We start from the raw sequence: 26,312 nt of genomic DNA on the forward strand, positions 1-26,312 counted from the left end.
ATTAATGTTTGTTTTATTATTCAACAAAAAAACCTTTTTTTTTCACTACATTCAAATAATAATTGTATAAGTACACAATATTTCTTCTTTTGAATATGAATTTTGATGAATATTTTTAAAATTGAATTTTTATTATATTAATATGACAAAAATTATAACTTATATTACTTATAGTATAATTTTAAATATCTTAAATTTTTAAAAATTAAATTAATTTAACCGTATTCATTTTTAGAAATTAATTAAATAAAATTGAATAAATATAAATACTGTATAAATTGAGATGAAAATAGGTTTTTTTCCAAATTGTTAAATTCTAATATAGTCCTTTCTACGAAATTCTTTAAAAAAGAATGATTAATTAGTACTTTATCATTCAGTATTGTTTTTTTTAAAAAAGTTAATTTTCTTTTTCTTAGATAATAATTTATGAAGAATAATAATTAAATTTGCTCCCTAATAACTCTCTATTTAACCGTTATCTCACGCTCTTGGTCTTCTCCACACCTCCACTGCCACCTTCTCTTCTCCACTTCCCCTCTCTCTCTAGTCCCTTTCTCTCCCAAAAGATTTCACATCGTAACTACTCAACACCGCTAAAAACAATCTGTCTTTGAAGCTCAGAAATGTATTCTGAATACTCTCTTCTCTTCATTCCGTCCACTGCTGTCCTTAACTATGAGCTTCTTTTCTTTTTTATCCTCTTTCTTGCTGTTTTCGCCTTCTGGCTTACCCCCGGTGGGTTAGCTTGGTCTTTCTCTAAGGCCCGTGTCTCCATTCCTGGTCCCTCTGGTTTACCTGTACTTGGGTTGGTCTTAACTTTCACTGGTTCCCTAACTCACAGATTGCTTGCAAAGCTCTCTAATGGCTTGAAAGCTGAATCGTTAATGGCGTTTTCAGTTGGATTTACTCGTTTTATAATATCTAGCCATCCTGAGACTGCGAAGGAAATACTTAATAGTTCGTCTTTTGCTGATAGACCAGTGAAGGAGTCTGCTTACGAATTGTTGTTTCACAGAGCAATGGGTTTTGCGCCTTATGGTGAGTATTGGAGGAATCTGAGGAGGATTTCAGCAACCCATTTGTTCAGTCCAAAGAGAATAGCATGTTTCGGTGATTTTAGGGGAGAAATAGGTACGAAGATGGTGAGTGAAATTATGACTTTGATGGAGACAGATGGCCATGTTATGGTGAAAAGGGTTTTGCATTTTGGGTCACTGAACAATGTGATGAGGACTGTTTTTGGTAAAAGTTACAATTTCAATTCACACGATGGACGAGAGTTGGAATATTTGGTAAGTGAAGGGTATGAATTGCTTGGGATATTTAACTGGAGTGACCATTTTCCTTTGTTGGGGTGGTTAGATTTGCAAGGAGTTAGAAGAAGATGCAAAGAGCTGGTGGCTCGAGTAAATATATTTGTAGGGAAGATCATTGAAGAGCACAGGTTGAAGAGGGCCAAAAATGCTGAAAATGCTGTAGATGAAGGTTTTCATGACTTTGTTGATGTATTGCTTGATATGGAGAAGGAAAATAAACTGAGTGATTCAGACATGATTGCTGTTCTTTGGGTATTTTTTCTTTTTAATCTTAGCTCTTTTGAAACATTCAAAGATTCATTGATTCTTATTGTTCAAATATGAATATAATTTTATGTGTTCTTTTTAATCTTTTTACTCCCAGTATTTATTCGCTTACAAGACTTTATTTTGTTGTTCATGTATAGGTATGTTTCGACTAGTAGTCAATCGTCTGGTTTAATTTGCTTCACTCCTTAGTTATTATGTGTATTAATTTTCTATCTTATCAGTATTTATCATTGCCTTTTTCCTCCTGTTAAATCGTCTCTTTCTTGTGTTTTGGTGATAAAGAATCTGAATAATCTTAGCTTTATACAATCCATGATAGGGGCAGTACTGATATTCTTCAAGTCTTTTTCTACTATTTTTTCAGCATCATATCCCTGTTTATTTGATTTGGTCTTCAATTATGTAATGACGTACTAATACGTTTGTTCTTTTCAGGAAATGATCTTTAGAGGGACTGATACTGTGGCCATCTTATTAGAATGGATTGTTGCCAGGATGGCACTACATCCAAATATTCAAGCCAAGGTTCAATGTGAAATAGACACTGTGGTTGGTACTGATAGAGCTGTATGTGACTCCGACTTGCCTAATCTGCCATATCTTCTAGCCATAGTGAAAGAGACTCTAAGAGTGCACCCTCCTGGTCCCTTGCTCTCATGGGCTAGGCTTGCAATTCATGATACCTGCGTAGGTCAGCATTTTATCCCTGCCGGTACCACAGCCATGGTGAACATGTGGGCTATTACACATGATGAAAATATATGGTCACAACCTGAAGAATATGTTCCAGAAAGGTTCTTGGTAGATGATGTAGCAATCATGGGTTCTGATCTTAGGCTTGCTCCATTTGGTTCAGGGAGGAGGGTTTGCCCGGGTAAGGCAATGGGACTTGCTACTGTTCAGCTATGGCTAGCTCAACTGCTTCAAGAATTTAAATGGGTTCCTTCTGATGATGGCATCAACTTGTCTGAGAGCTTGAAATTGTCATTGGAAATGAAACACCCTTTGGTTTGCAAGGCTGTTTCTAGGGTTCATTGAAAGCGCTTGGTTGGTTTCCATGTTTTGGGTTGTTGGCTTCTGCTCGTCTTTGTTGATCTCAAAAATGAATTTTATCTGCTATTAACGAGAGATCGATCAGACTTGTTTGTAAGTTATGCTTATAGATGTAGTTTTTCTTAAGTTGTCTTAGGGGAAGAAAGATAGGCTAACCCAAGGTTCCGTTCACTTGGTCCCTTTATGGTAGGAATTTGTTTGTCGTCTTTGGTGTGGTTCTTGCGAGTATTTCAACATGCCTTGTACACAGCTTCTTTTTGCAATATCCAAAGCAATATAATTTCTATCTTTCTTATCAAAGACTAAACGTGTCTCCTTTGTTCTTCAATGCTACGTTGCTATAATCTCTAAAATGTAATTTAGTCGTGCAACTTGATCTACCGTCACATGTGAACTCAATTAGTTCTTTAACTTTCAAGTGTAAACTTTGCTATATTTGTGTAAACAGTAGCATGCAAGTGTGAACGGCCATGGCGATTATGTTCTTCCATGTTTGGTTGTTTTTTTCTGCTGTATTTGTCCTATATTTAACACTTGTAAATCTGGGGATGCCGTCTCTTGGTCCTTGCGTTGTCTTGTACTACAATTAGTAGATGGGAAAAGATATTAAATTTATTCAAGGGGGGTTTCATATATGACCATTAACTTGTTCTAATCCGTTTTAAGTAACTGACGAATGTTGTATAATTATTATCACGGGTACTAAGGTAGTCAATAGTCATCATAATATTTCCTCAATAAGTATACGTTACAAATTCTCATTAAGTATCATGTGATTAGTGTTCAGTAATAGCAGTAACTGTTAAAAAGTTGGAGAATCCAAGAAATACATACCCATAAGATTAATCTAGAAGAGTGAATGATGATAGTACATGAATTGTTTAGGGTTTTATTTTATTTTTTTAGTCTTATTTAAAAAGAATGTACATTTTCCATTTGACAACGTTTTAATTCCAATTCAATAATTTTCTTTGTTTTTGTAAACTTTGGGCAATTAAAAAAATCAAACAAATAAATTAAAAGAGAGTATTGTTCTTATACTTAATAAATTATGATATATAAATTATACGAGTATTATTTTTATTCTACTTAATACATTAAGGGACTGGTTGGAAACAAGTTATTTCAGGATTAATTATATTGAGATTTGTTATTTCCACCATGTGTATGTGGGATAACTTTATTTCAGGATTAATTATATTGAGATTAGTTATTTCCATCATGTATATGGGATAACTTATTCCAATTTATCCCATCACTATGGTATAAATGTGGGATAAGTTATTCCAAACATGACACGACCAAACAAGATACCAAAATTTTATATCAAAGACTTTTTTAATTCATGACTATTTATTTTTATTTCTCATACCAAATGAGTCCTAATAATATTCCTATTCTAATAAACTCTAATTCATTTTGATGAAACAAGATCCTCATAAGATCTACTTAAATAATAAACAAAAACCTTTAATACTCTCCTAAACAATTTTAAAAACCTTTTATACTCTCCTAAACATGTTAACTTATGATAAATTGTGAGCTTGTCCCTTTTATCAGCTTTATTCTTGTTAGCTTTATTTTGTGCTCTCTATTAATTCTTAGCTAGAAAGCATTGCCTTTTGAATGTTAAAGTAAAGCAAGGAAACTACTAAGATTCTCTTTGCTCTCTCTATTGCTTAGGGGAATTTTGGTTTATGATCAGATAATAACAAAAACAACAATGTGGTAGAGAAACAAACAAATGATTGAAGAATAATATTATTAATGGTCATTTGATGCTATATATCTAAATCCTACCTAGCTATCTAACTATATAAAAAAATTGTACTACTAGTTACTTGAATATTTTTTTTTCTATATAATTACATATACCCATACATAATAAAGCTTTTCTCCTTTTTCATACATGTATATATAAAAAGAAAGATGCATTCAGGATTTGAATATCCAATATTCACAGTTTTTATTTTTGCCCATCCAAATCAAAACGCAACTTGCCTTAGATTCTTCTTTTTTTAGCCATTAATTCTCATCTTTTATTTATTCCTTTCACCTCTTCCATGAACTAATAATGTAGTACACATTTTTTTTTTTGAGTAATTCATCACTTCCACGTTCAATAATTGGGTTGGCACATGGATTGTAAAACGGACAAACTAGAATTTCACCTATTTTTATTGAGTTTAGAATTCAACCACAATTGATTTAGTTTATTAGGTTCGAAATCTACTTTAATAGTTGGGATAGGTAAGAGGGTCAAGAAGCTACTAAAATAAAGTCTTTTGGGGCCTGCATTTTTATCTGTACTGAATTCTTTGATTAATTTAAAATTACGCTATGCAAGATCGATTAAAGAGGAAAGTTCTCCCTAGAAAGATTTGTTTTTTCATTATGAGGCCTGAACTGGCCAAGACTTCTAGTTTAGAAAGAATTAATGAGACCCAATTTTCACTCCCTCTAAACCCTTATTGTGAATGAGAAGATTATTAATAATTTAATATCTCAAAAAGCTAATTTTTTTTTACTTAAATAAGAATATTTATGATGTTTTTATAAGAAATAATATAAGACCCTCATTAAAATTTGACTTTAGACAATCAATTTTATTTAGTTGCCCATGTTTATTATTATTTGGTGAATAATTTTTAAGCACGTGTATAGAGTTCAAGCCAAGCTATTTATTTCGAATGAATCTATAAGTTACATTTTACATGTACCGTAATAAATCCAAACAAACAAAATCGAAATTACATTAGCCTTCCTATTTCTTTTCCAAAAAGAAAAGTTAAAAAATTAAAAGGTGAGCACATTGGGTTATGATCCAGTAGTTACTTAATTCAATTAAACTTAAATGAATTGGATCATAATACTCATTTATAATAAATTTGGCCGCTTTTAACTTAACACGGTGATTTGACACGGCTTGTTCATTAATACCAAGTACTACATGAAAAACCAAACCGCATATCCGTACACAAACTAAGATATGGACGAAAGCTTTTATAAAGAAATAGGAATATTGTAAGGAAATATGGCATCTCTGATTATTTGTTACTTTCGATATTTGTTTTGAATTTCGATTACTGATGATATGATGATGTAGGAACTGGGAATATATTACATATATCATAAGTGGACAGGGAAGAGTAATTATTCCTTTGACCACCAATAGTTTTTTTTCTTCATATATAATTTTTCCTGTCTCTCCAACTTCTCTTCCAAGTTTTCTCCTTTAAAATTTGGAATATTAGCTACCTACACCACATAATTTGCATGGATTCTCTCTTGGGATTGTGCTGATTATTTTCTTACTTTATTAGATTTCTTAAGGTTCCCTTTGCATTTATTTATATATATATATATATAATAATATAAAGTTAAAACATGACAACATGACTAATGACTACCTGTTCCAATTCAAAGGAATAATTAGTCTCAAATTAAACTAATAGTTCTTATATATATCCAGGTTAGATAGGAGGAGCCTTGTTAATATGGATGAACTATGTTATCTATTTGTAAACTGTTTCGGTAGTATATGATGAATATTATATTATATATTTTATATAAAGTATAAACAATTTATACATAATTTTGTACATATTTTCTAAACTAGTTGATCAACATTTTTAAGCTGTTAATTATTTGCCAATTAAATACTAGCTAGATGCTTAATCCAAATTACATCAAAAGGTTAATCAAGATCTTAAGAGTGATTTAATTGAAGAAATTAAGTGTAGGAGAAGCCACCGTGAATAGTGTTGAATCCTTATACATACCATATGAGGGGCAACAAGGAGTACATAAGTTGGATGCAAAAAAAGGAAAAGCCCAAAGGTGAATTAACAAGATTTCCTTGCTTTTCCTGTGATGCCTTCTCTCAATTATTTGCTTTCGGAATGACAGAAGCATGATTTTTATCGACTTCAACATGGGTCTATTATATAATAAATAGTATAGTTTTCTGACAAAAGGGTTCAAATGAAACCCTTCCTCTTCCTCTACTCAAGCTAGGCCCCTAATTTGGACAATCTAATTTCTATTTACGCGAATCAATTATTTTAAAGGTAATCTAAGGTAATTACAACAACAACTAGGTCATTATCGTATCAAATAAAATAACAGTGAAAGAATAAGTTGAAATTAAAGGTAACTATCCATAATATATCATATTAGTAACTTTTCAAAAATAAGGATCCGTAATAAATTATATCAGTAACTTTTCAAAAATAAGAATCCATGATATATTATATTAGTAACTTTTCAAAAACAAGGAACAACTAATTGTCTATAAACATGTTGAATTATACATAAAAGTGTATTGCACTCAATAGTGGAACCAAAAATTCAAACAAGGAGAAAGAACTCTTATATTAAGGTTCAACAATTTATATATACAAAAGAAAAATTATATTTTCCCTATTTACATAAGTATAGCTTTCAATGACTTGCACACGAACCTCTCTATCTCTGCCTCTAATTACATTGTCGATGAATATAAGTTAAATTTATGGGTGGGCGTATATACAAATATTCGTACAAAAAAATCTAGTGTATTTTTTTTTTCATTTTCCATACAATGGAATAGCATGAATATGGTGAAAATCAAATAATAGAAAAGTTATTTCCCTTTGGAATGTAATCTGGAGAATAAATTCTTCATTGTGAAGTTGGCATTAATGATAAAAGCACAACAATTGGAAGTGCTAGTGAATATACTTCCACGAATTATAAATACCTGTACGTCCAATAAAAATCAAGAGGCATGGCAATTATATTAAAAAGTTTTTAATACTTAGCTGTATACTGATTCTGCTGATGATCATGAATTCAAGCACATTTCTTATCATATATTTATGAAGTTGACAGTCACTTAGTCGTGGGATGCCCTATGATGATGATTCTCAGTCTCATCTTGGACCCCATCATAATTTGTTGCATGTACTATGTATATCAATTTATTAATTAAGAATTCGTAAGAATGATTGAGTTGATGCTGTATGCGGTATCATTAGGGATTGATTCCTTCACGCGAGTTCATCACATCTGGCTTGCCTAGTGCGGTTTGCATCTCCTATGTGATTTGTAAGATATTGTACATGAGCAAGTTTAGCCGGTACACATTCGAAGGATAGCGACAAGGGTTTTCCGCGGGTTCCAAAAAAATAATATTACTAAGCCTTTGATCCCTTATCTCTACAAATATGATACTACTATTCATTAATTAATTTAATAGTATGTGCGGTTGATTATTGCGTACACTTGTGCTTAGTATTTGTAGGACATGTTAAAGAAACCATAAACAAGGGGTACCGTTGCTTCTTATCTTTCATACAGTGTATGTCTCTGTTTGTGAAAGAGCCCTTATAATACAAAGTTTGTGCCAACTATAAAAAGTGGTAAAATTTAATACAATATATTTGGCCATCACTATGTGCTGTTCTAAACCAATTTTGACACATCTAAAAGATCCAGCTGAAACATCGTAGGACATTATTTGTATAACTTATTCTTAATTAGTGTACTAATCATATTATTAAAAATGAATTTGTGCTACTGGCTGCTAGTGTGAATGGGGATCCACAAGAAGCCCATGAAGCTGCCTAATCTGGACTCTTTTCTATTTGCTTTTTTTCCTTTCTTTTTGCCTTTATCTAATGACAGCATTATGGCGTATAATGATGTTTAAGGGCATAAATTAAAGATGGCATGCTTCATCTGAAAGAAACCTAGATAAAGTAACGTTTATTATACACGAAAAAACTGCTGTGTGGAACAGGGAAACATGATCTCGTACCCATGAAAATGACACAAAGCTTGCTTTTTCTTGTGCACTATTTATAGGGTAACTTAATATATGTGTACTGTACATATTCTTTTAAGATCATCATTTCCTGATGAGCTACAACCAGGAATTGGCTCAATAAAGAAAGAAAATATGGGGTCAAAGAAAGTTACAAGAAATAATAGAAGAATCATGCAGTTCATGCTTGGGAATTTTGAATAATGAAGACTTGCATGCCAGTTTCATTTTTTATCTGTTCATTTGGAGCACATTTACTGTGAATGGTAAAAACAAATCATACAGCTTTTTACGCATGATTTCAGGGCTTATACATGCCATGAAAATAATGTGCTCTAGAAAAAGAACGTATGAATTTTTTACTGTAACTTGTCAGATTTTGTCAAACGACTATTTTTCTCTAGGTTTGCTATTTCATGTTTCTTTTGGCTAAGGAGCTGTGGTTCAGGGCACATAACTAAATATGAGGGAAGTAAAGAAAAGACAATACAGGGACATTGAAATAGAACAGAGTATTCTACAAAGGCTGCTGCTATAAAATCCGTACTGTTATTTTGACAAGCAGTGGCTGAGAATAAGCACAATACTCATATCTACATTCATTATACAACCTCAATTAGTTATATAAAGATGAAAACTGGGATTTTAACAACAAAAAGAACCGTGCTATTGAAGTATACTAAACATTGAAAATTTGGAAGGAATCAACCACAGTATGTAGTCTATCCTTCATCTTCCCCCATCTCCTCTCATTTGCCCCAGTTGTCAATGTATAGAACTTTCCTGCATAAGGATTCATCATTCAAATTGAAACATTAGGAAGTTTATGCATATTCAAATTCCTCGTAAAAGTAGAGAAGAAACAACTTGGAGTGATACAGTGATTTTAAATGCAACAAGCTGCAAAAACAATAGGAGGAGGGGGTCAGGATACACATAAAATGGAACCAGGGAAGTCTTGGGCTGACCAGCATTAACCTTACGTTCAAATTAAACAAAGAAAAGTTTCTCGTCAGTTCAAGACATTCATGAAGTCATCACTATTATATCTTACCATCAAGTTGATTCTCGGTGCATGAAAGATTCAAATTATAGATACAAAGCATTCAGGCTGGGCAGATAAACAGAACAAATATAACAGTTGATAGAAGTAGTTGTACTGCTTATATAACAAAATTATTGAATGCAACAACATTTTAGTTTTAAGGGGTTTGAACCATCTTCCAATAATTCACTTCTTTCATTGTTATCCCAGATAAAAAAGAAGGCCTAAATCTACTAACATGCTGACAAAAAAGACGGTCACTGATGTCAGATCACTTGCATGACTCATGAGATTTGAGGTAGAAGTAAATCTTATTGTCAATGTATATAAAAATATCTATATATGTTATCATATTTTCCTATATGATAACATAGGAGACTAAATCAGTTCTTGCTAAGTTGATGACTCCCCAGGTTAGGGTAAAAATCACTGCATCATTTTTCAGGCTCAGAGGAATGTCCTCGAGATTTAAATTGCTGCATCTTTCAAATAGTTAGTGCTAAACTATAACAGTTTAAGAACTTGCAGGTAACCAAGTTCTATTCCAGAAAGGCAGGTAAGTGAGACCCTTTCTTTAATCAGTCTTGCGGAAGGAGTTTGAAACAACCAAGTTAGCAAAGAAGTAGAACATTCTCCGTAGCATACACATCATCAATTAAAACCTGAGATATGATTCATACCATTGCCAATGCAGACTGCAGTGAGGGCATGCCGAGTATAATTTGGGGCTTGTGCAGTAAACTCGAACGTGTAATAGGTTTTTCCATCAACGACACGCTACAAAATGCATTTTAGATACATCAAATGGTTATGTAAAAGCTGATATCAGACAATACAAACATGATGAAAAGTAGTAAGCCTATAAGGAAAATAATAGCTTGCAGAATTATGCAAACACATGATGAATCTTATCCCAGTTCTCATTTTACTAACAAAGCTATGATTTCTTGAGTCAGTAGTGCGCACCAGGAAGATGCTTATCATTTGACAAAACCAAATGCCAAGCCTCAACAGTTCTTATGAAGAATCTATACACTGCTGAAGTAAAGCAGGTAGAAAAGTCAAGCTGTGAAGCTGTTTACTATAAAGATCAACATTCCATGTGTATCGAAATTTAGTTATCTTTCCTTGATAGGCTAAAAATTTATTCCTTTTCATTACTACAAAGGGAAAAAGAAGAGCTAGACGATTAAAGTACATTATGACTCTCACCTGCTGACTGTGATTTAATCTCTCTCTCTCTCTCTCTCTCTCTCTCTCTCCATTTGTTGGGAGTTGTGTTGGTTGAAGTTTTTATCATTTTAAAAAATCTCATTATCTCCTGGAATACTGCAAAAGGGAGCAGAACTAGGTGGGATTACTTGTCATATTTCCTGGTGATGTATTTCAAGCATGACAGGTGATCACTACCAACATATAGAAATAAGTTATCTTGTAATAGCTATATGCCATTTCTAGATATGATAGCAATTGCAGAAGTAGCTTAACTTTACTCCAGTGAAACCAATCTAAGCAATTTATGACCTCAAGAATAAGTACAAATTGAATCATTGGAAGAGTGAATCATTTCCGAGTGTTGATATGGAAACTGATAGTTTATATTCCTAAACAGTTAAATACAAATAACAAAAAAGGATACGTACTACTGAAGCAGTGGAAAAATATTGATCATAACATCTAGTTTATCTTAAATGATATAAATTGTCAAGACCTCATAAAATAACTAGTTTTTTTTAGCCTAGTAATTTAATCCAACGCAAGATGGCTTTAAATATATTCCAAGAATTGTGAAGTGGATGGCATTTAAAACACAATTAGGAGGACAACAGAGAATGAACTCCTCATGACGGCTAAACTGCAACTTAATTGTTAATTATTTGTCATTTCTTGGTACTTATCCGAAAACATAAAGGAATCATTCCTTGATAGAGATTTGAAGATAGACCGCATTTTTGTAAACCAATTTTTTCTCCTATACTCAAGCTCTCCAAATAGACCTGAGTGCCACTAAAGAGATATGAGATTGGAACACAGGACACCAATCAAAGTAGTGCACAAACTCATATTTGTCACAACATGAATGGTAAAAAAATGGAGATAAATATATGTTTTACAAGCAAAGTTAAGAACTTCTGAAAAGGTTCACTTAACTGGAACTAAAAAATTTCATGACTAAGTGTGACACAAAATTAGACTGACTATGTTGTACGGGGTGGAGTGGTAGCCAGTCAAGAATTCAAACGTTCAGAAGATGAAGGTAGCAGAAATAAAGATGCTTAGATGGACGCGCGGGCATACGAGAAGAGATAAGTTTAGGAATGAAGAGATACAGGGCCTGCGTTGCCCTGCCGTTGTGGACAAGATGCGAGAAATGAAGCTAAGATGGATGGGGCATGTGAAGAGGAGGAGCACAGATGCCCCAATGAGGAGGTCCGAGATGTTGGCGGTGATAGGTTTGAGGAGAGGTAGACCGACGAAGCATTTGGGAGAGGTGATTAGACAGGAACACATCTACAACTCACCGAAGACATGACCCTAATAGGAGAGCATGGAGCGCAAGGATCAGGGTAGACAATTAGTAGGTAGTAGAGCGTTTTCTCTGCATAGTGGTAGAGCAGGGTTCCAGACTTCCAGTATAGAATAACTGCACGTACCCTTACTTGATTTATTATTACTACCTCCGTTTCAATTTGTTTGACCTACTTTCTTTTTTAGTCCATTTAAAAAAGAATGATCCTTTTCCTTTTTAGCAACTTTTTAATTTCAACTTTTCACATGGCATGCTTAAGACCACAAGATTAAAGTGTATTTTGGTACATTTAACAGATCTTTAATTTTAGACTACAAGATTTAAAAGTCTTCTTTACTTTCACAAACTTCGTGCCAAGTCAAAACAAGTCACTCAATTTGAAACGGAGGGAGTATTATACTAGCATTATCTTATGTTTTGATTTTATTACTACTGATGTTCCTTTCACTTTGGTTATCCTTAATATTTGTAATGTTAGTACTTCTTTTTTGACAATGATATGTATTGTTAGTACTTCTCTTTCTTCAGTATCTTCATCTTAGCCTTTTACTCTTGCTTCTCTCAACCTTTTTTGAAAAACGATTTTCTTGAGCCGATGGTCTATCGGAAACAACCTTTCTACCTTGTGCATTTCACTCTCCCCAAACACCACTTATGGTAATGTACTAGGTATGTTGTAGTTGTTGTTGTTAACTGCTACACAGTAAGAAGAAAAAGGATAGAAAGTAAAAAGAAGTAATAATTGTAACTTGACTTCTGTGAATTGACCATAGTAACACTTTTACCTCTTGTTTTAAGTTCATTGGAAACCACAACAGAAGCGTCCACATTGTAACTTTAAACATTCATGTTGCTTGTAACATAAGTAGCTCTGAGCTAAGAAACGATTTTTGCTTCTTGTTTTAAGTTCAAGGATCCAGAGAAAACACAGTACTTAAACAAGCTTGGAATTAAGATTTAGTTGTTGTTGCATCAACATAGCTATACAATACATAAGTTTTTTCTCTCATACGGTCAAATGGGCTTTTTAAGGGCATAAAACATCAAAACATGTTGACCAAATGATTCGATCCAGAAGGAAGATATATAAGTGGGTAACATCAAAGATGCTAAGGCTCTGAAAGATTTGTTTAACAGTAACACCAACAATATGTCAGCATGACAAGCAGTCAAGGATCAGTTGCAAATTTTCAGTAATGGAAGAAATATCAAAATACACACCTCTGATGCTTCAAATAGTTTTGTTTTCTGAGAAGGCGACGCTAAAAACTTTTTTATTAAAATTTCAGCAACCTGCAATATGAATAGGTTCTGGTTAGGGCATATTCATAAGTGCCCACAATCACAAATTAACAAGGAATCCACCTGAAAATCTAAGTATCTGTTGGGGAAAAATAATCCAAAACATCCAAACAGTTATACGTAGCCCTTTTCATGTATATGTATGGGATAAATGATCTAGCATTTTAACAAACCTGTTGTGGTGAACCAAAATCTCGTATGTCCTCTTTACTGCTTGGTACCAAATTTACGCTAACACTTTCTAATGGTTCAATAACATCTTTGAAAACTTTATCTTCACCTTCAACAACGACTTCCTGGGCAAGGGTAGAAAATGAATAAAGAAACAGCTAAAGAAAAATTGAATCAATGGATAAGACAGGTTTAATTTATAAGGGGGAAAGTGATTCAGAAATTGGAAATTGCAACTATAGCATTTTTCAAAAAATTAGTTAAATTATAAAGAAGGTGACTAAAATTTTTTTATGGAGTAAAGATCTGAAATTGCTAAACCCACAAATGCAGCTACATACTCCTGTTTCCCCAGCAAACTATTTACACAACTATGACATTAGAACAAAAGACAAACGTAAAAGAAAACCAACAGAGAACATTATAGTCATTAAGTGAAGAATGACCTGCCATCCAAAAGGATAGAGGAAAGAGTATCCATCCTTCTTGTCTGTGACAGGCAGAAATCCCTTCTTATTTTCTGCAGCAACTGAGCCATATCAAAGGGTGTACTCTTAGGATATCAGTTGATAAAATTTCAAGAATCAACAAGATACATGAATGGTAACTGTGATAAATGCATCACAACTTCATTTCGTCAAACATTGAAACAGAAGTATAGGGAATTGAAAGGGTAAGATGCTGCATTAAGACTTTTACATGATGTTGGTATCTGAGAAGTCATCAGCAGCAACGGGGCAACTGTTGGTCCCACAGCAAGAAATTGACGCCTCCCAAGTCTATCTGTAAGAAAACGGATAGAGGAAAATAGTGACTAGTCCGTCTTGGGTGCCAAAATGTCAATCAGAGTGAGACAAAATAATATACTACAGCACTATTCCCACATCTTATAATCAGAACAAGAGCCTATAATGAGCATATCAGGAATCTGGGATGACACTTAATTCAAGCTAAAAGAACTCAAACACAAGGTCATCCAACAAACAACATTGCAGTTCATGGATGCAAAGGTGTTAATATCAACCAATTCATGCATTATTACGAAATGTTTGTCCTTCAAATTAGAATTAAGTTTACTTCAAATTCCTTTATAAGACAGCAATGTTGGGTACATTTTTCTTCATAATTAAGAAATTATTCCTCTAACTGGAAGTAGATTCCTTTTATACTCATCAAAATAGCAGAATAAAGTGTACCGAATTAACATAACCATATTACACTATTGAACTAAACGTCCCTGCTTTTGCCAGCATAAGATTGTTCACTCAGGTAAATGGCATCCCCAACAGAAGTCTATAGGAACTATGAAACTGTGTGCTCCTCAATCACTTTGCCTATGACTGTTATCATAACTAAAAGATTGAGAGTAGAAAAAATTAAGACACCGTCTAAGTAAAGTCATTGAACTATAAAGTTTAATGCTCAGTCACATTTCATCTCTTTAGTCAAGGCATTACTTAGATATATGTGATTTGACAGCTCGATCGGACTTTGCTACAAATTCGAAAGAAATCTAACCTTGGCAAGAGGAAGTGGAAGTTTCGGTCACATTCTCTGACCTGATAATACATCCAGGAGCCCTAAGGTTGTGACCATTCCTAAACCACCCCAGTTGATGCATCACATCCACCTTTATAATAAGTGAAGATGAACTTTCGAAATTGGGATACATTATCAATGCTAAGCAAAATGGAAGAAGAACTCGGAAGAGTACCTGAGATGATACATTTGGCAAGTACGCATGATACGGGGTAGTCCACTTTTGCACTAACACCATCTCTCAAAATCCTAATCAAAAACTGCAAAAATGCGAAATCATAAAACGAAATATACACATTATTTAGCCAGTCAACGTTAAATAAGTACATTGAACATCTCAATTAGGTTTTTACACTCAAATGCTTTCCAATTGAATTCTCAAATGCTTTACAATCAGTGGTTCTAGTATGTTCTATGTGCTTTTTACGACGATATATGGAGAAAGACATGAGTAATTGATACCGTTGCCGTACAATGTCGGTACCGGTGAAGTACCGATGAAGGAGCGTCTTTGCCACGCGCTTACCTGGAGAAGAAGACAGTTGGTTTCAGTTTATGCAATCTTCACATCATCCAATATCTCCCTCTCAAATCTCAATTATCCACCCAACTCTCCTGCTCGCCACCCATTATATTCTGAAAAGACTTAAATACCCTCCAACTTTTAAAAATAATTCTTATTTTCCCTTTTAACTTTGATTAAAAACTGCAAACTCAATCTCCATTTCTGGCAAATTGTAGATATTTTCCCTCCTGTTTCAATTAAATTTTTGAATATTTATATTACCTTAAAGGTTATCAACTTTTATCTCTTCTTATCTTTTAAATTACATGATATTTTTTAAATCTTTATTTACTTATGGAATAAACTAAATATTACTTTTGAATTTAAATAATTGAAATTAAACATGTAAGTTAATAATATTGAAAAATAAAAAAAATAAGCATAACACGAATAAATTTAATGGTGACAATTACAGCTCAAATATATATTTATGCAAATGGAAATTTATTAGATTGAGAAACTTTAAAATATCTACAAAACACAATTATTAGAAAAGAAGATAGATATCATTTTTAAAAAATATTCTTTATTTATGATTTTAATGAATCTAATTTATATTTCTAATAAAATTTAATTAGTCGCAATTGAAATTTGAAATTTATAAAATAATAAAAAAAAAGAGTAAAAGAAAGAATGGTAACAAATTTATGAAAGTTCCCGGCTGTTACATTCTTTTTTTAACCCTAAAGGGTAGGATGAGCTGGGTGGGTGAGTAGTTCCCCACATGAAAGAATTGAGATTGATTTTCTTTATCGTTATCCTTTTCAATCAGAATATGTTAGCCTGGTGCAATTTATACCTCTTATATAATTGTGAGCTATTGAATAGAAGCAAGATTATTTAGTGAATATTCAAAAGATAGTGATTTCAATTTTTTTTGAGATTTTAAAAAATAAAATTAAAAAAACTATTTTATTTATATTTTAAATAGGATAAAATTCACCAAGATACAATAGAGTAATTTTATTTGCACTAAATATAGTCAAGTTTTTATCTACATTAAAAAAAAAGTAGCCCCAAATCATCGATATATGTATATGCAACAAAAAATTATTTCAACAACATGGGTCATGTGTTATGTATCGATATGTATATACAATGTATCGATATTATATAAATAGTGTATAATGTATAATTGTATGCATCATAGATGATGTATATCTATATACATTATTGATACAATAAAGTGTACGTTGCAGATATATTTTTTTCAATCTTAACCAACTCAAATCTCATCTAAGCAATTTCAAAATTTAGATAGGAGCTCCTTTCAATGTTTCAAGCCTTTTAATATATTATTTATTCAAAATAATTTGCAATTATTATACGTCAATTTTTGAGTCTAGCTTTGAATATGGAAGATGAAGAAGAAAGAAAACGGAGGAAGAGGAGAAGGAAAACAACAAAGGAATAGGGAAAAAGAGGAAGGAATGAAGAAAGTAGAAAAAGAAGTCGTGAACGGAAGAAAAAAATATTAATGGCTGAAAGAGGAAGATCAAAGAAGGCGGAAAAGAAAGCGCAATTACACTTCACTTGTGTTGAAAAGTTCCGAATGATATTTTTGATAAAAAATAATAATTAAATTATTTTGGATAAAACAAATTATAAATGAGGGAAACTTACATAGATATACTATATTAAGAAAATATTTACTATTTATAGCAATAACAAATTTTTTTACTGGACAGTATAATATATTTATAATACAATTTTAATATATATTATCGAGAATAATTTAAAAAACACATATAATGTATGTTTTGTAATGAATAATACATTTATCACATTTTAATACATTTATAATAATTTGTGTCAAAATCTTACCAAACAGACATAATATATTTTAAAATACTTATAATATATTTATATTGAATACATAATTCACTTTTAATACATAGTTGATTTATCATAGTATTAACATGTATCGATATAGATAAGGGTGTGTATCAGTCAGTTCGGTTTGATTTTAAGTATTATCGATTTTCAATTTTTAAATATGCTAAACCGATAATCAAATCAATAAGATATTTGTTATCGATTTTTGGTTTATCGATTTTTGATCTTTAACGGTTCGGTTTTCGATTTAACCAATAAGAAATGCTTTCAAAACAAATATACAACTTCTCCAATAATTTGACGCGATACAGGCATACAACGAAACAACCAAATTAGACGTTCTTGTTGTGAATACTCACAATCCACAACTCTTAACCATCGCCTAACCCTTGTCGTCGTTGTTGCAAACTGTAGCCGCCGCCATTCTTAGTTCTTTAAATTTTGACTTTGTGAACCTAAATTAATAATAATACTTAAAGGATAAATACAGTGTGAACTGTGAAATAGTGCGAAATGTGAATGGTGTAAGTTACTGGCAATTTAATATAATGATTATATTAACATTTTTTGTTTGATACTTTGATATTTATCTACGAGTAAAAATTTAAATAGTAAATTATTATAGTCTTAATGGATTATCGGTTTACCCAATACCCAATATTAAGAAACTAATACCGAACCCATAACCCACTAATTATTTTTTATAAAATCATTGAATAACTTTTAACCCAATAACCCAATAACACTTTTTTTGGTTCGTTTTATCGGTCGGCTTAGTTTTTGCACACCCCTAGATATAGATGGTAATAAATAAAAAATATCGTTAAAATCAGTAATTAATTTATGAAATCCTAAATAATTTTTCCTTTTGCTTAATTATCCCTTTAAACCTTAAGGTTTAGCCTAAAGGCCCAAAACCCAAAACAGAGCCCAGAGCCCAGAACCACCAGAACCAGACTTGCTGTAGCAGTAAGAGAGGGTTTAACACTCCGCCATAGCCGTCGCCGCCCTTTCTTGTTCTCTCACTCAGTACACACTGAAAATGCGTCGAATCACCTCCCCGGCAACACTCCGGACACTGCTCCTTCGCTGCATTTCTTCGTCGGCGGCCGATCAATCCTACCACCTTCCATGTTCCCAGCTATCCCTTTCCAAAACCCATTTTTTCACTTCACCACTTCCCCCTTATGACCCATTTTCCTTTTCACAATATTCTACCAGTTTCAGACCCTTCTCTTCCCAACCCGCCGCAAGGGATCAAGAAGAAACAACCGCTCTGTCTATTTCCTCCGAGCTTGTTAAGGAACTGGATGCGGAATCTCTATCCATTCCACAAAGTCTCGATCTGTCTTTCTCCCATATCAATTTGACTCCTTCCCTGATCCTTTCCACACTCAATCTTTCCCCAGATGCAGGCCGAACAGTATTAGGTTTTTTCAAGTGGGTTAAGTCTAAGGAGAGTTTCAACCTTGATGATGAGGTTGTGTCTTATTTTGTGGATTATTTTGGTAGGAGAAAGGATTTCAAAGCTGCCCAGGATGTACTTAGTGATGGGATAGGGTTAACGGGAAGGAAGACGTTAGAATCCATGGTTGAGAGACTTGTAAGGGCTGGGAGAACCACTCAGACAGTAGCATTTTTTGAAAATATGGAGAAAGATTATGGGTTAGTGAGGGATTTAGATTCTTTGAAGTTGGTTGTTTCTAGGTTGTGTGAGCATGGCTTTGCTAGCTATGCTGAGAAAATGGTTAAAAGTCTGGCTAGCGAATTCTTCCCAGACGAATATATATGTGATATGCTGATAAGGGGTTGGTGCATTGATGGGAAACTCGACGAGGCACAGCGGTTAGCTGGGGAGATGTATAGAGGAGGGTTTGAGATCGGGACTTCAGCTTACAATGCAATTCTTGATTGTGTTTGTAAGCTCTGTAGGAAGAAGGATCCTTTCAGGCTTCAATCTGAGGCGGAAAATGTGTTGCTAGAAATGGAGGAGAAAGGCGTTCCTAGAGACGTGGAAACCTTTAATGTTTTAATTACTAACTTATGTAAGATTAGGAAAACAGAGGATGCTTTGAATCTGTTTTATAGAGTGGGGGAGTGGGGTTGTAATCCTGATGAGACGACGTTTCTTACTCTTATTAGGAGCTTATACCAGGCTGCTAGGGTTGGAGAAGGTGATGAAATGATCGATAGAATGAAATCTGCAGGATTTGGGGTTGCACTTGATAAGAAGGCCTATTATGAATTCTTGAAAATATTATGTGGGATTGAAAGAATGGATCATGCTATGAGTGTCTTTGCAAAGATGAAGGAAGATGGTTGCAAACCAGGGTTAAAGTCATACGACGTGTTGATGGGAAAGCTGGTTGCTCATAATCGGGTTGACAAAGCAAATGCACTATATAAGGAAGCCGAGAGCAATGGATTGGCAGTTGAACCAAAGGCTTATATGGTGCACCCAAGATATGCAAAGAAGAAACCTACCACTGGGAAGAAGGAGAAGAAGAGGGAGACGTTACCAGAGAAAATGGCTAGAAAGAGAACAAAACTAAAGAAAATTCGCCTTAGTTTTGTCAAGAAACCTAGAAAAATGGCCCGCCGAGCTTTTTGATCCCTTCTGTATTTGATGGTTTTGAGAGAGATTTTCCAGTGGTATGCTGAAAGTGTTTTCCCCCTCATTTTGATTAGTCTTGACAATACTAGAAATAAAATTTTGGTTTACAACAATGCTCTCTCCTTTATTTTTTGTTGCTCTTTAAATTTGTAACTCATGAATGAATTTATATTTTTGTATCTCATGAATCGATTTAGAATTATAATTTCTGAATAAACTTGCCATCATCTCTCCTTAACATATTGTAACATTCATATATGCTTTGGATGAACATGAGTGTATAGGTTCTCTTGCGACGGATAAATTTGTACAACTTGTGACAAGATAAATTGACAGTCCATGATGTTGAAGTCATTGTGCATTTGTCTGTGTATGCGCACATATATTGTATTGGTTTATTTGAGTTGGATGCAAGAACAGGATAGAATTGTGAATGTGCAAGGTTAAATTAGATTCTTATTACGAAAGCAGGAGTTAGAATACTTTGTCTGTCTGGAGGTACTTGAAAAATGTTGTATCTGCAAAATCAATAAGTACTTTGGAAGAGGGAACTGATAATTTGCATGGTATTCTCTGTATTTAGTAACTCTTTAGAAAACTTAGGTCATGTGTACCTGCTATGGTAAGATTACTCGATATCCCTGCCAATCATAGACATATTTGTCCGCTTAGCTCACACATCGGCTAAGTTGTGCTTGAGTGGAGGATGTACTGAACTTGGCTGTAATATTCTATGGTGTTAATTATGACAGATAACTCAGTTTCTCAAATGAGGCTTGCCAGTTTCAGTTTGTGGCCTTCTGCCAGAGGCAACATGCTATCTAGTGTGTCTCTTTTAAATAGATTAATAACAAACCATAGAGTTTGTTGAGAAGCCAATTCTTATTCTAATTTTGTTACTATTTAGTTTTTTTGTAAGGTCAACACATTGTTATATGATGTAACGACGTATTAGAGCCCGTTTGGATGGGCTTAAAGCCATTTTGTTTGATCATGGAAATTGTTTTTATATCCCTTATATTTTAACTAAATTGCCAAACTACCCTTTTTATTCTTTTAACCCTAAAATTCAAACACTTATTTTCAACATAAACACTTTTATCCAAACACTCAACTGCTTATTTATTAAAATAATTTTCAGCACTTTAAAGTTCTAAAAGCACTTCATACATAAAAGTTATTTTTTAAGCCCATCCAAACGGGCTCTTAGTCGTTTCTGTATACACTAGATACAAGAGGCCCGTGCTACATGTTAATTTATGTGACACAGTCGAAATTTGGAGAATCACCTAATTTTTTTTTATGATTTTTAAATATTTTAAGTTGTTATTTATTGTGATTTATAATACTTTTTACATAATTTTTAAATAATGTATATTACTCCATATGTCCCAATTTACGTGGCACAAATAGAATTTTAAGAGTCAATCAAATTTTTATATGTTTTTCAAATATTTCAAGTCGTTAATTGTTATGATTTATAATTTTTTTTATGTCATTTGCAAATTATATATGTTACTTTTTTTTGTTTCAATTCATGTGACACCGATAGAATTCAGTGAGTTAATCAAATTTTTATATCTTTTAAAATTTAAATATTTTAAGTTGTTAATTATCGTGATTTATAGAATTTTTTAACGTAATTTTTGAATATTCAAAAGACTAAAAGAATAAGATAAATAAATTAAAACAGAAAAATTATAGATATTATATAAATGCCCTCGGCTAGAAGCAGACACGTCGAGTGGGAGGTGTCTGCTTCTAGCCTTCTATATTATACGTATTAGCATGTTTGGATTGACTTTTGGCTTATAAGTTATAAGCCAAAAGCCATAAATTAGAATTTCTAATTTTTGACTTATTTTTGTTATTTTGGCTTAAAAATAAGTGCTTATAAGTACTTTTTAACATTACTCAAATACTTCAAAATTAATTAAAATCCATTTTGACTTAAAAACCGTTAAAATAAGCCAATCCAAACTGGCACGTAGTAAAGTAATACAATTTTCAATTTGATCAGAATTTCTTATAAAGAAAGGAATTTGACAACCTCAAATAATTTATTCTAAAGCTCGTTTCTTAATGAATTGGTTTTGCCTTTCTAAGCCCAGAATAGTCGCGAGGGCCTGTGAATCAACATTCCAAGTCAAGTAGGTATCAAGAACGAAAACAGAAAGAAAGAAGATTTCAACAGTTATCCACTTTTAGGCTGCCTATAATCCTAATTAAAGCCACTTTGGATGCTCATTAGTTATTAATCATATTGCACATATAATGGCAATCTTATTCCACGGAGTATTCCCATTTACCCTCACTAATTCTGTCATATTTCTCTTTCACACGTCGATTAAAAAATCATAAATAAAAAGTGTTTTTTTAACTCATTAATTTATTCATTAATTCTTTTCAATATAATCAATATTGTTTGTTTTCAACAATAATTAATTTTAAGAATATGTGGCACACAAGATATAGGTATACCATGTAAATCTCATTCATGTAAAAATATTTTTACTGATCGATATGTGATGAATGTTCGGCGGATGGAGTGCACATATTACACACGAGATAGAGGTGTGACACACGCAATTTTTTTCCCCATTAAATATACTTAAAACCTCTTATTAAGATTTAATTTTATGCCATTAATTTTGTTCAAAAAGATAATAAATCATACAAGGAAAACATGGTCACATTAGAAATTCTTTAGTCAATAAAACAAAAAGTCTTAAAGAAGTAGTCAATAAACAATTAAACAGGCCTCATTAGTTCAGATAAAATGAGATTTCAAATTGATAGTAGCTAAATGTAATAAGTAGGACATTTATTACTTTTACTCTATATACCCCCAGTTTTAATGGAAACGCTGAAAATTGCCTTGAAGCTACCATATATACTTGGGCTCGTTTGGTTAGGGAATAAGTTATCTTGGATTTTATCATAATTAAATATGGGATAAATTGTAAAATTAATTCTAGAATTAATTATTCCTTATTCATCATAGAAACGAGCCCTTAAGAGTCGTTTGATAGCTGCTTAGAGTTATGCAGGTATCAGTAATGTAAGAATTACTTATGAATAAATCTATCATTTCATGCAAGTATTAGTTGTACAGAAATTAGTTATTTCACCTTCTATCCTATATAAAATAATAAATAGATTCTTTTATAAATTATACATGAACAACTTAGATCTTATTCAGCTACCAAACGAGCCTTCGTGGGTGTAAATTAAATTAGAGTAAGTCATAATCAGAGGTGACCATCTGGTGACAGTTGGCTCTAAGAAGTCTCTTTAACCCCTCCCTTTCCCTCCTCCATTTGAAAAACATTAGTAGTCCATATGTAATAACATCACAAAAAAGGCAAACTCCTTGTCATTAACACATTTTAATTCCCTCTTCTTTTTCTATGTCCATTCCCAACACAAAATAGTATTGGTCAGTGGTCACCCTTCCCAATTTTTGTTTTAATCCACTCAGCAATGGAGGTCTGTCTCTGTTACATCTCAAGATCATCAATCACTAAATTTGGCACTTTCGATATTCTGATAGCCTTGTTGCTTTCTCTTATGTGCTTTACGTCTACAGGTGAGTGAATGCCCAACGTGTTTATTCCCTTTTGTCATCATCCCATTTACTACTACCTAGCTAGTCAAGTGTTCGCTTACAAAAAAAAAAAAGAATCTTTTTTGTTCTTATCTTTCAATTTTGGACATAGAAATGAATACCTTGGTTTGCTTATTATAACATTGATAATGTGACTGTTTCATTGAATCGGAAAGAAGAGAGTCAAGATTACACATAGGGATTATGATAATCTTGAAAAAATAATATTATTTTTTTTGGTATGGTTTGATTAAGTTTTTGAGTGTGGTTTGTTTATTGATGGAATAAGAATGTCCTGCACATTGATGTGCTTTGGTTACTCAATGGAAGACTGTAAAGCATTGTGACCATGTCATAAAAGGCTATATTTTTATTTTCTTTTGTGTTTTATTCTTCATTTTATTTCGAATTTGTCTACGATTTCGATATGTTCAATTCTCTTTGTAATGCAGATAAAACTATCCCCGGCTTATTGCTTCGAGCAGAGAGAAAAAAATTCAATTTCCTTACCTTTTTGTGACATAGAAGAGCAGAATAATATATAAGATGTTTATTGGAAAAAAAAATGATAACAAGTCTCAAGTTTGATCAAGTAGGTGGTTTAGAATAAGCAAAAAATATTTAGTTAATGTTTTTCTGTTGTCTTAGGAATTAGGATCATTGACGTAGCCAATATTACCTTGTAATATTAAATTCACCTGCTTAATGTTTGTTAAGTCAACCATTTGCATTTATAATGACTGGAATATTGATATTGTAGCAATTTGGTGCCTAGACTGTGCCTTTTACTCATTTTTGTTTCGTCCCCTATTTCTAGAGCTGGAGTAAAGTAGTTTACTGTTTGATGAATATTGTTGCAGATGCTTATGATACACTTGATCCGAATGGAAATATTACCGTCAAGTGGGATATTAAGTCTTGGACTCCAGATGGATATCTTGTGAGTGTATTTGGTCTTATTATACTAATGAAATGTTACTTGTCACTTAAATAACAATCATAGCTTATAATGAAGTTTATCACAGTTGTGTTTGACCCAAAAAGGATTTTTGTTTTACCTTGGAAATAAGCAGGCTATTGTTACAATATATAACTTGCAAAAGTATCGTCATATTCAAGCACCGGGATGGCAACTAGGTTGGACATGGGCAAAAAAAGAAATAATTTGGAATGCAGTTGGAGGTCAAGCCATCGAGCAAGGAGATTGTTCAAGATTCAAAGGTAGCATTCCTCATTGCTGCAAAAAAGACCCATTCATTGTCGACTTGTTGCCAGGAACTCCGTATAACCAGCAAATTTCAAATTGCTGCAAAGGTGGAGTAATTAGCTCGTGGGTTCAAGATCCAGATAAAGCTATTAGTGCATTCCAACTCAGTGTCGGTCATGCAGGAACAAGTAACAAGACAGTAAGGTTGCCAAAAAACTTCACCCTCGAAGCACCAGGACCTGGATATACATGCGGGCCTGCAGTGAAGGGGAAACCAACCAAGTTTCTAACACCAGATGGAAGGAGGTTCACTCAAGCTTTGAGTAAGTTATGTTCCTTTACTTTCTCAAGACATTAGTGACATGACATACGCGAATGATGCACACTTGTTTGATCATGAAATTTTCCAAGTCTATACTAGTATAATTAAAGGTATAACCATATTAATCGTATCTATTTCCTTGCAGTGACATGGAATGTTACTTGCACATATTCACAATTCCTAGCTCAGAAGACATCCAGTTGTTGTGTCTCACTGTCCTCTTTCTACAACGACACAATTATAAACTGTCCGACTTGCACATGTGGTTGCCAAAATAACATAACTCAACCGGGAACATGTGTAGAGTGAGCAGACACTATCTTTAATCTCAAATTCTCCCTTTCTTTTTTGTTTTGGTTTCCAGAAAATCCTAACATTCATTTGATATTATTTGTTTTATGCTCTCTGACAGGCCGGACTCACCTTATTTAGCCTCAACACTTCTAAGTTCCGGAAAGAATGATTACAGTCCTTTGGTCCAATGTACTAAACATATGTGTCCGATTAGAGTTCATTGGCATGTTAAGACCAACTATAAAGCTTACTGGAGGGTAAAAATTACAATAACAAATTTCAACTACAGAATGAACTATTCCCAGTGGAATCTTGTTGTTCAACACCCCAACTTTGAGAATCTCACGCAGATATTCAGCTTTAATTATGAGTCACTGATCCCGTATGGTTCTATTAGTGAGTACTCGTTGCCCTTGACAAGGAAATACACCTTTCGTATACATTTGAGTTTTGTAACTGATTTGATCTTTTACAGATGATACTGCTATGTTTTGGGGAATCAAATATTACAATGATCTGCTAATGCAGGGTGGACCTTCTGGAAATGTGCAATCAGAGATCATATTTCAGAAGGATAAATCGACGTTCACCTTTGAAAATGGCTGGGCTTTCCCTCGAAAGGTTTACTTTAATGGTGACAATTGTGTTATGCCACCCCCGGATACTTATCCGTACCTACCAAATGCTAGTGCCTACAGTGGGCTTACTCTATTGCACTCTTTGGCTGCAATTTTGATATCTCTTATTCTACTAAATTCACATAACTTGTAAAATTATAAGAAAGAAATACAATTGAAGATTTTCATTGTTTCCAATGAAGAGAATTTTCTAG

At 33.0% G+C, this 26,312-nt stretch overlaps 4 protein-coding genes across 5 annotated transcripts; 3 read left to right on the forward strand and 1 right to left on the reverse strand.

Annotated features, from left to right (window-relative positions):
* Positions 1-489: 489 nt before the first annotated feature.
* Positions 490-2,949, forward strand: LOC129894051 (cytochrome P450 78A5-like). Its single transcript, XM_055969548.1, has 2 exons — positions 490-1,571; positions 2,025-2,949. Exons 1-2 carry the CDS (start codon positions 627-629, stop codon positions 2,625-2,627), a joined length of 1,548 nt encoding a protein of 515 aa, XP_055825523.1. The 5' UTR covers positions 490-626; the 3' UTR covers positions 2,628-2,949.
* Positions 2,950-8,945: 5,996 nt separating this feature from the next.
* LOC129894052 (psbP-like protein 1, chloroplastic) lies at positions 8,946-15,654 on the reverse strand. Of its 2 annotated transcripts, none has more exons than XM_055969550.1 (9): positions 15,562-15,654; positions 15,211-15,295; positions 15,015-15,126; positions 14,196-14,279; positions 13,943-14,025; positions 13,499-13,621; positions 13,245-13,316; positions 10,174-10,270; positions 8,946-9,231 (listed from the first exon to the last, which is right to left on the reverse strand). In XM_055969550.1, exons 2-9 carry the CDS (start codon positions 15,271-15,273, stop codon positions 9,128-9,130), a joined length of 738 nt encoding a protein of 245 aa, XP_055825525.1. In that variant the 5' UTR covers positions 15,274-15,295; positions 15,562-15,654; the 3' UTR covers positions 8,946-9,127. The 2 variants fall into 2 exon arrangements, with proteins under 2 accessions (XP_055825525.1, XP_055825524.1); XM_055969549.1 differs by having other exon boundaries at positions 15,498-15,633.
* A 2,681-nt stretch (positions 15,655-18,335) lies between these two features.
* Positions 18,336-20,237, forward strand: LOC129894204 (pentatricopeptide repeat-containing protein PNM1, mitochondrial). The gene has a single exon (XM_055969772.1). It carries the CDS (start codon positions 18,479-18,481, stop codon positions 20,045-20,047), a length of 1,569 nt encoding a protein of 522 aa, XP_055825747.1. The 5' UTR covers positions 18,336-18,478; the 3' UTR covers positions 20,048-20,237.
* A 3,163-nt stretch (positions 20,238-23,400) lies between these two features.
* On the forward strand, positions 23,401-26,267 carry LOC129894205 (COBRA-like protein 1). Its single transcript, XM_055969773.1, has 6 exons — positions 23,401-23,639; positions 24,518-24,597; positions 24,731-25,187; positions 25,332-25,491; positions 25,599-25,876; positions 25,956-26,267. The coding sequence occupies exons 1-6, from the start codon at positions 23,534-23,536 to the stop codon at positions 26,249-26,251; spliced, it is 1,377 nt and encodes a 458-aa protein (XP_055825748.1). The 5' UTR covers positions 23,401-23,533; the 3' UTR covers positions 26,252-26,267.
* Positions 26,268-26,312: the final 45 nt, after the last annotated feature.

Source organism: Solanum dulcamara, chromosome 7 (genome assembly GCF_947179165.1).
Source record: "Solanum dulcamara chromosome 7, daSolDulc1.2, whole genome shotgun sequence".
NCBI lineage: Eukaryota > Viridiplantae > Streptophyta > Magnoliopsida > Solanales > Solanaceae > Solanum > Solanum dulcamara.

Bases quoted from the DNA above. Each gene is read 5' to 3' on its own strand.
- LOC129894051 (XM_055969548.1), top strand. From the start codon at position 627: ATGTATTCTGAATACTCTCTTCTCTTCATTCCGTCCACTGCTGTCCTT. The intron at 1,572-2,024 runs GTATTTTTTCTT...TGTTCTTTTCAG, and splicing joins ACATGATTGCTGTTCTTTGG to GAAATGATCTTTAGAGGGAC.
- LOC129894052 (XM_055969550.1), bottom strand. From the start codon at position 15,273: ATGGTGTTAGTGCAAAAGTGGACTACCCCGTATCATGCGTACTTGCCA. The intron at 15,127-15,210 runs GTACTCTTCCGA...CTTATTATAAAG, and splicing joins TGCCAAATGTATCATCTCAG to GTGGATGTGATGCATCAACT. The intron at 10,271-13,244 runs GTGTGTATTTTG...TGCATTTTGTAG, and splicing joins AACTATTTGAAGCATCAGAG to CGTGTCGTTGATGGAAAAAC.
- LOC129894204 (XM_055969772.1), top strand. From the start codon at position 18,479: ATGCGTCGAATCACCTCCCCGGCAACACTCCGGACACTGCTCCTTCGC.
- LOC129894205 (XM_055969773.1), top strand. From the start codon at position 23,534: ATGGAGGTCTGTCTCTGTTACATCTCAAGATCATCAATCACTAAATTT. The intron at 25,492-25,598 runs GTGAGCAGACAC...GCTCTCTGACAG, and splicing joins CAACCGGGAACATGTGTAGA to GCCGGACTCACCTTATTTAG. The intron at 25,877-25,955 runs GTGAGTACTCGT...GATCTTTTACAG, and splicing joins GATCCCGTATGGTTCTATTA to ATGATACTGCTATGTTTTGG.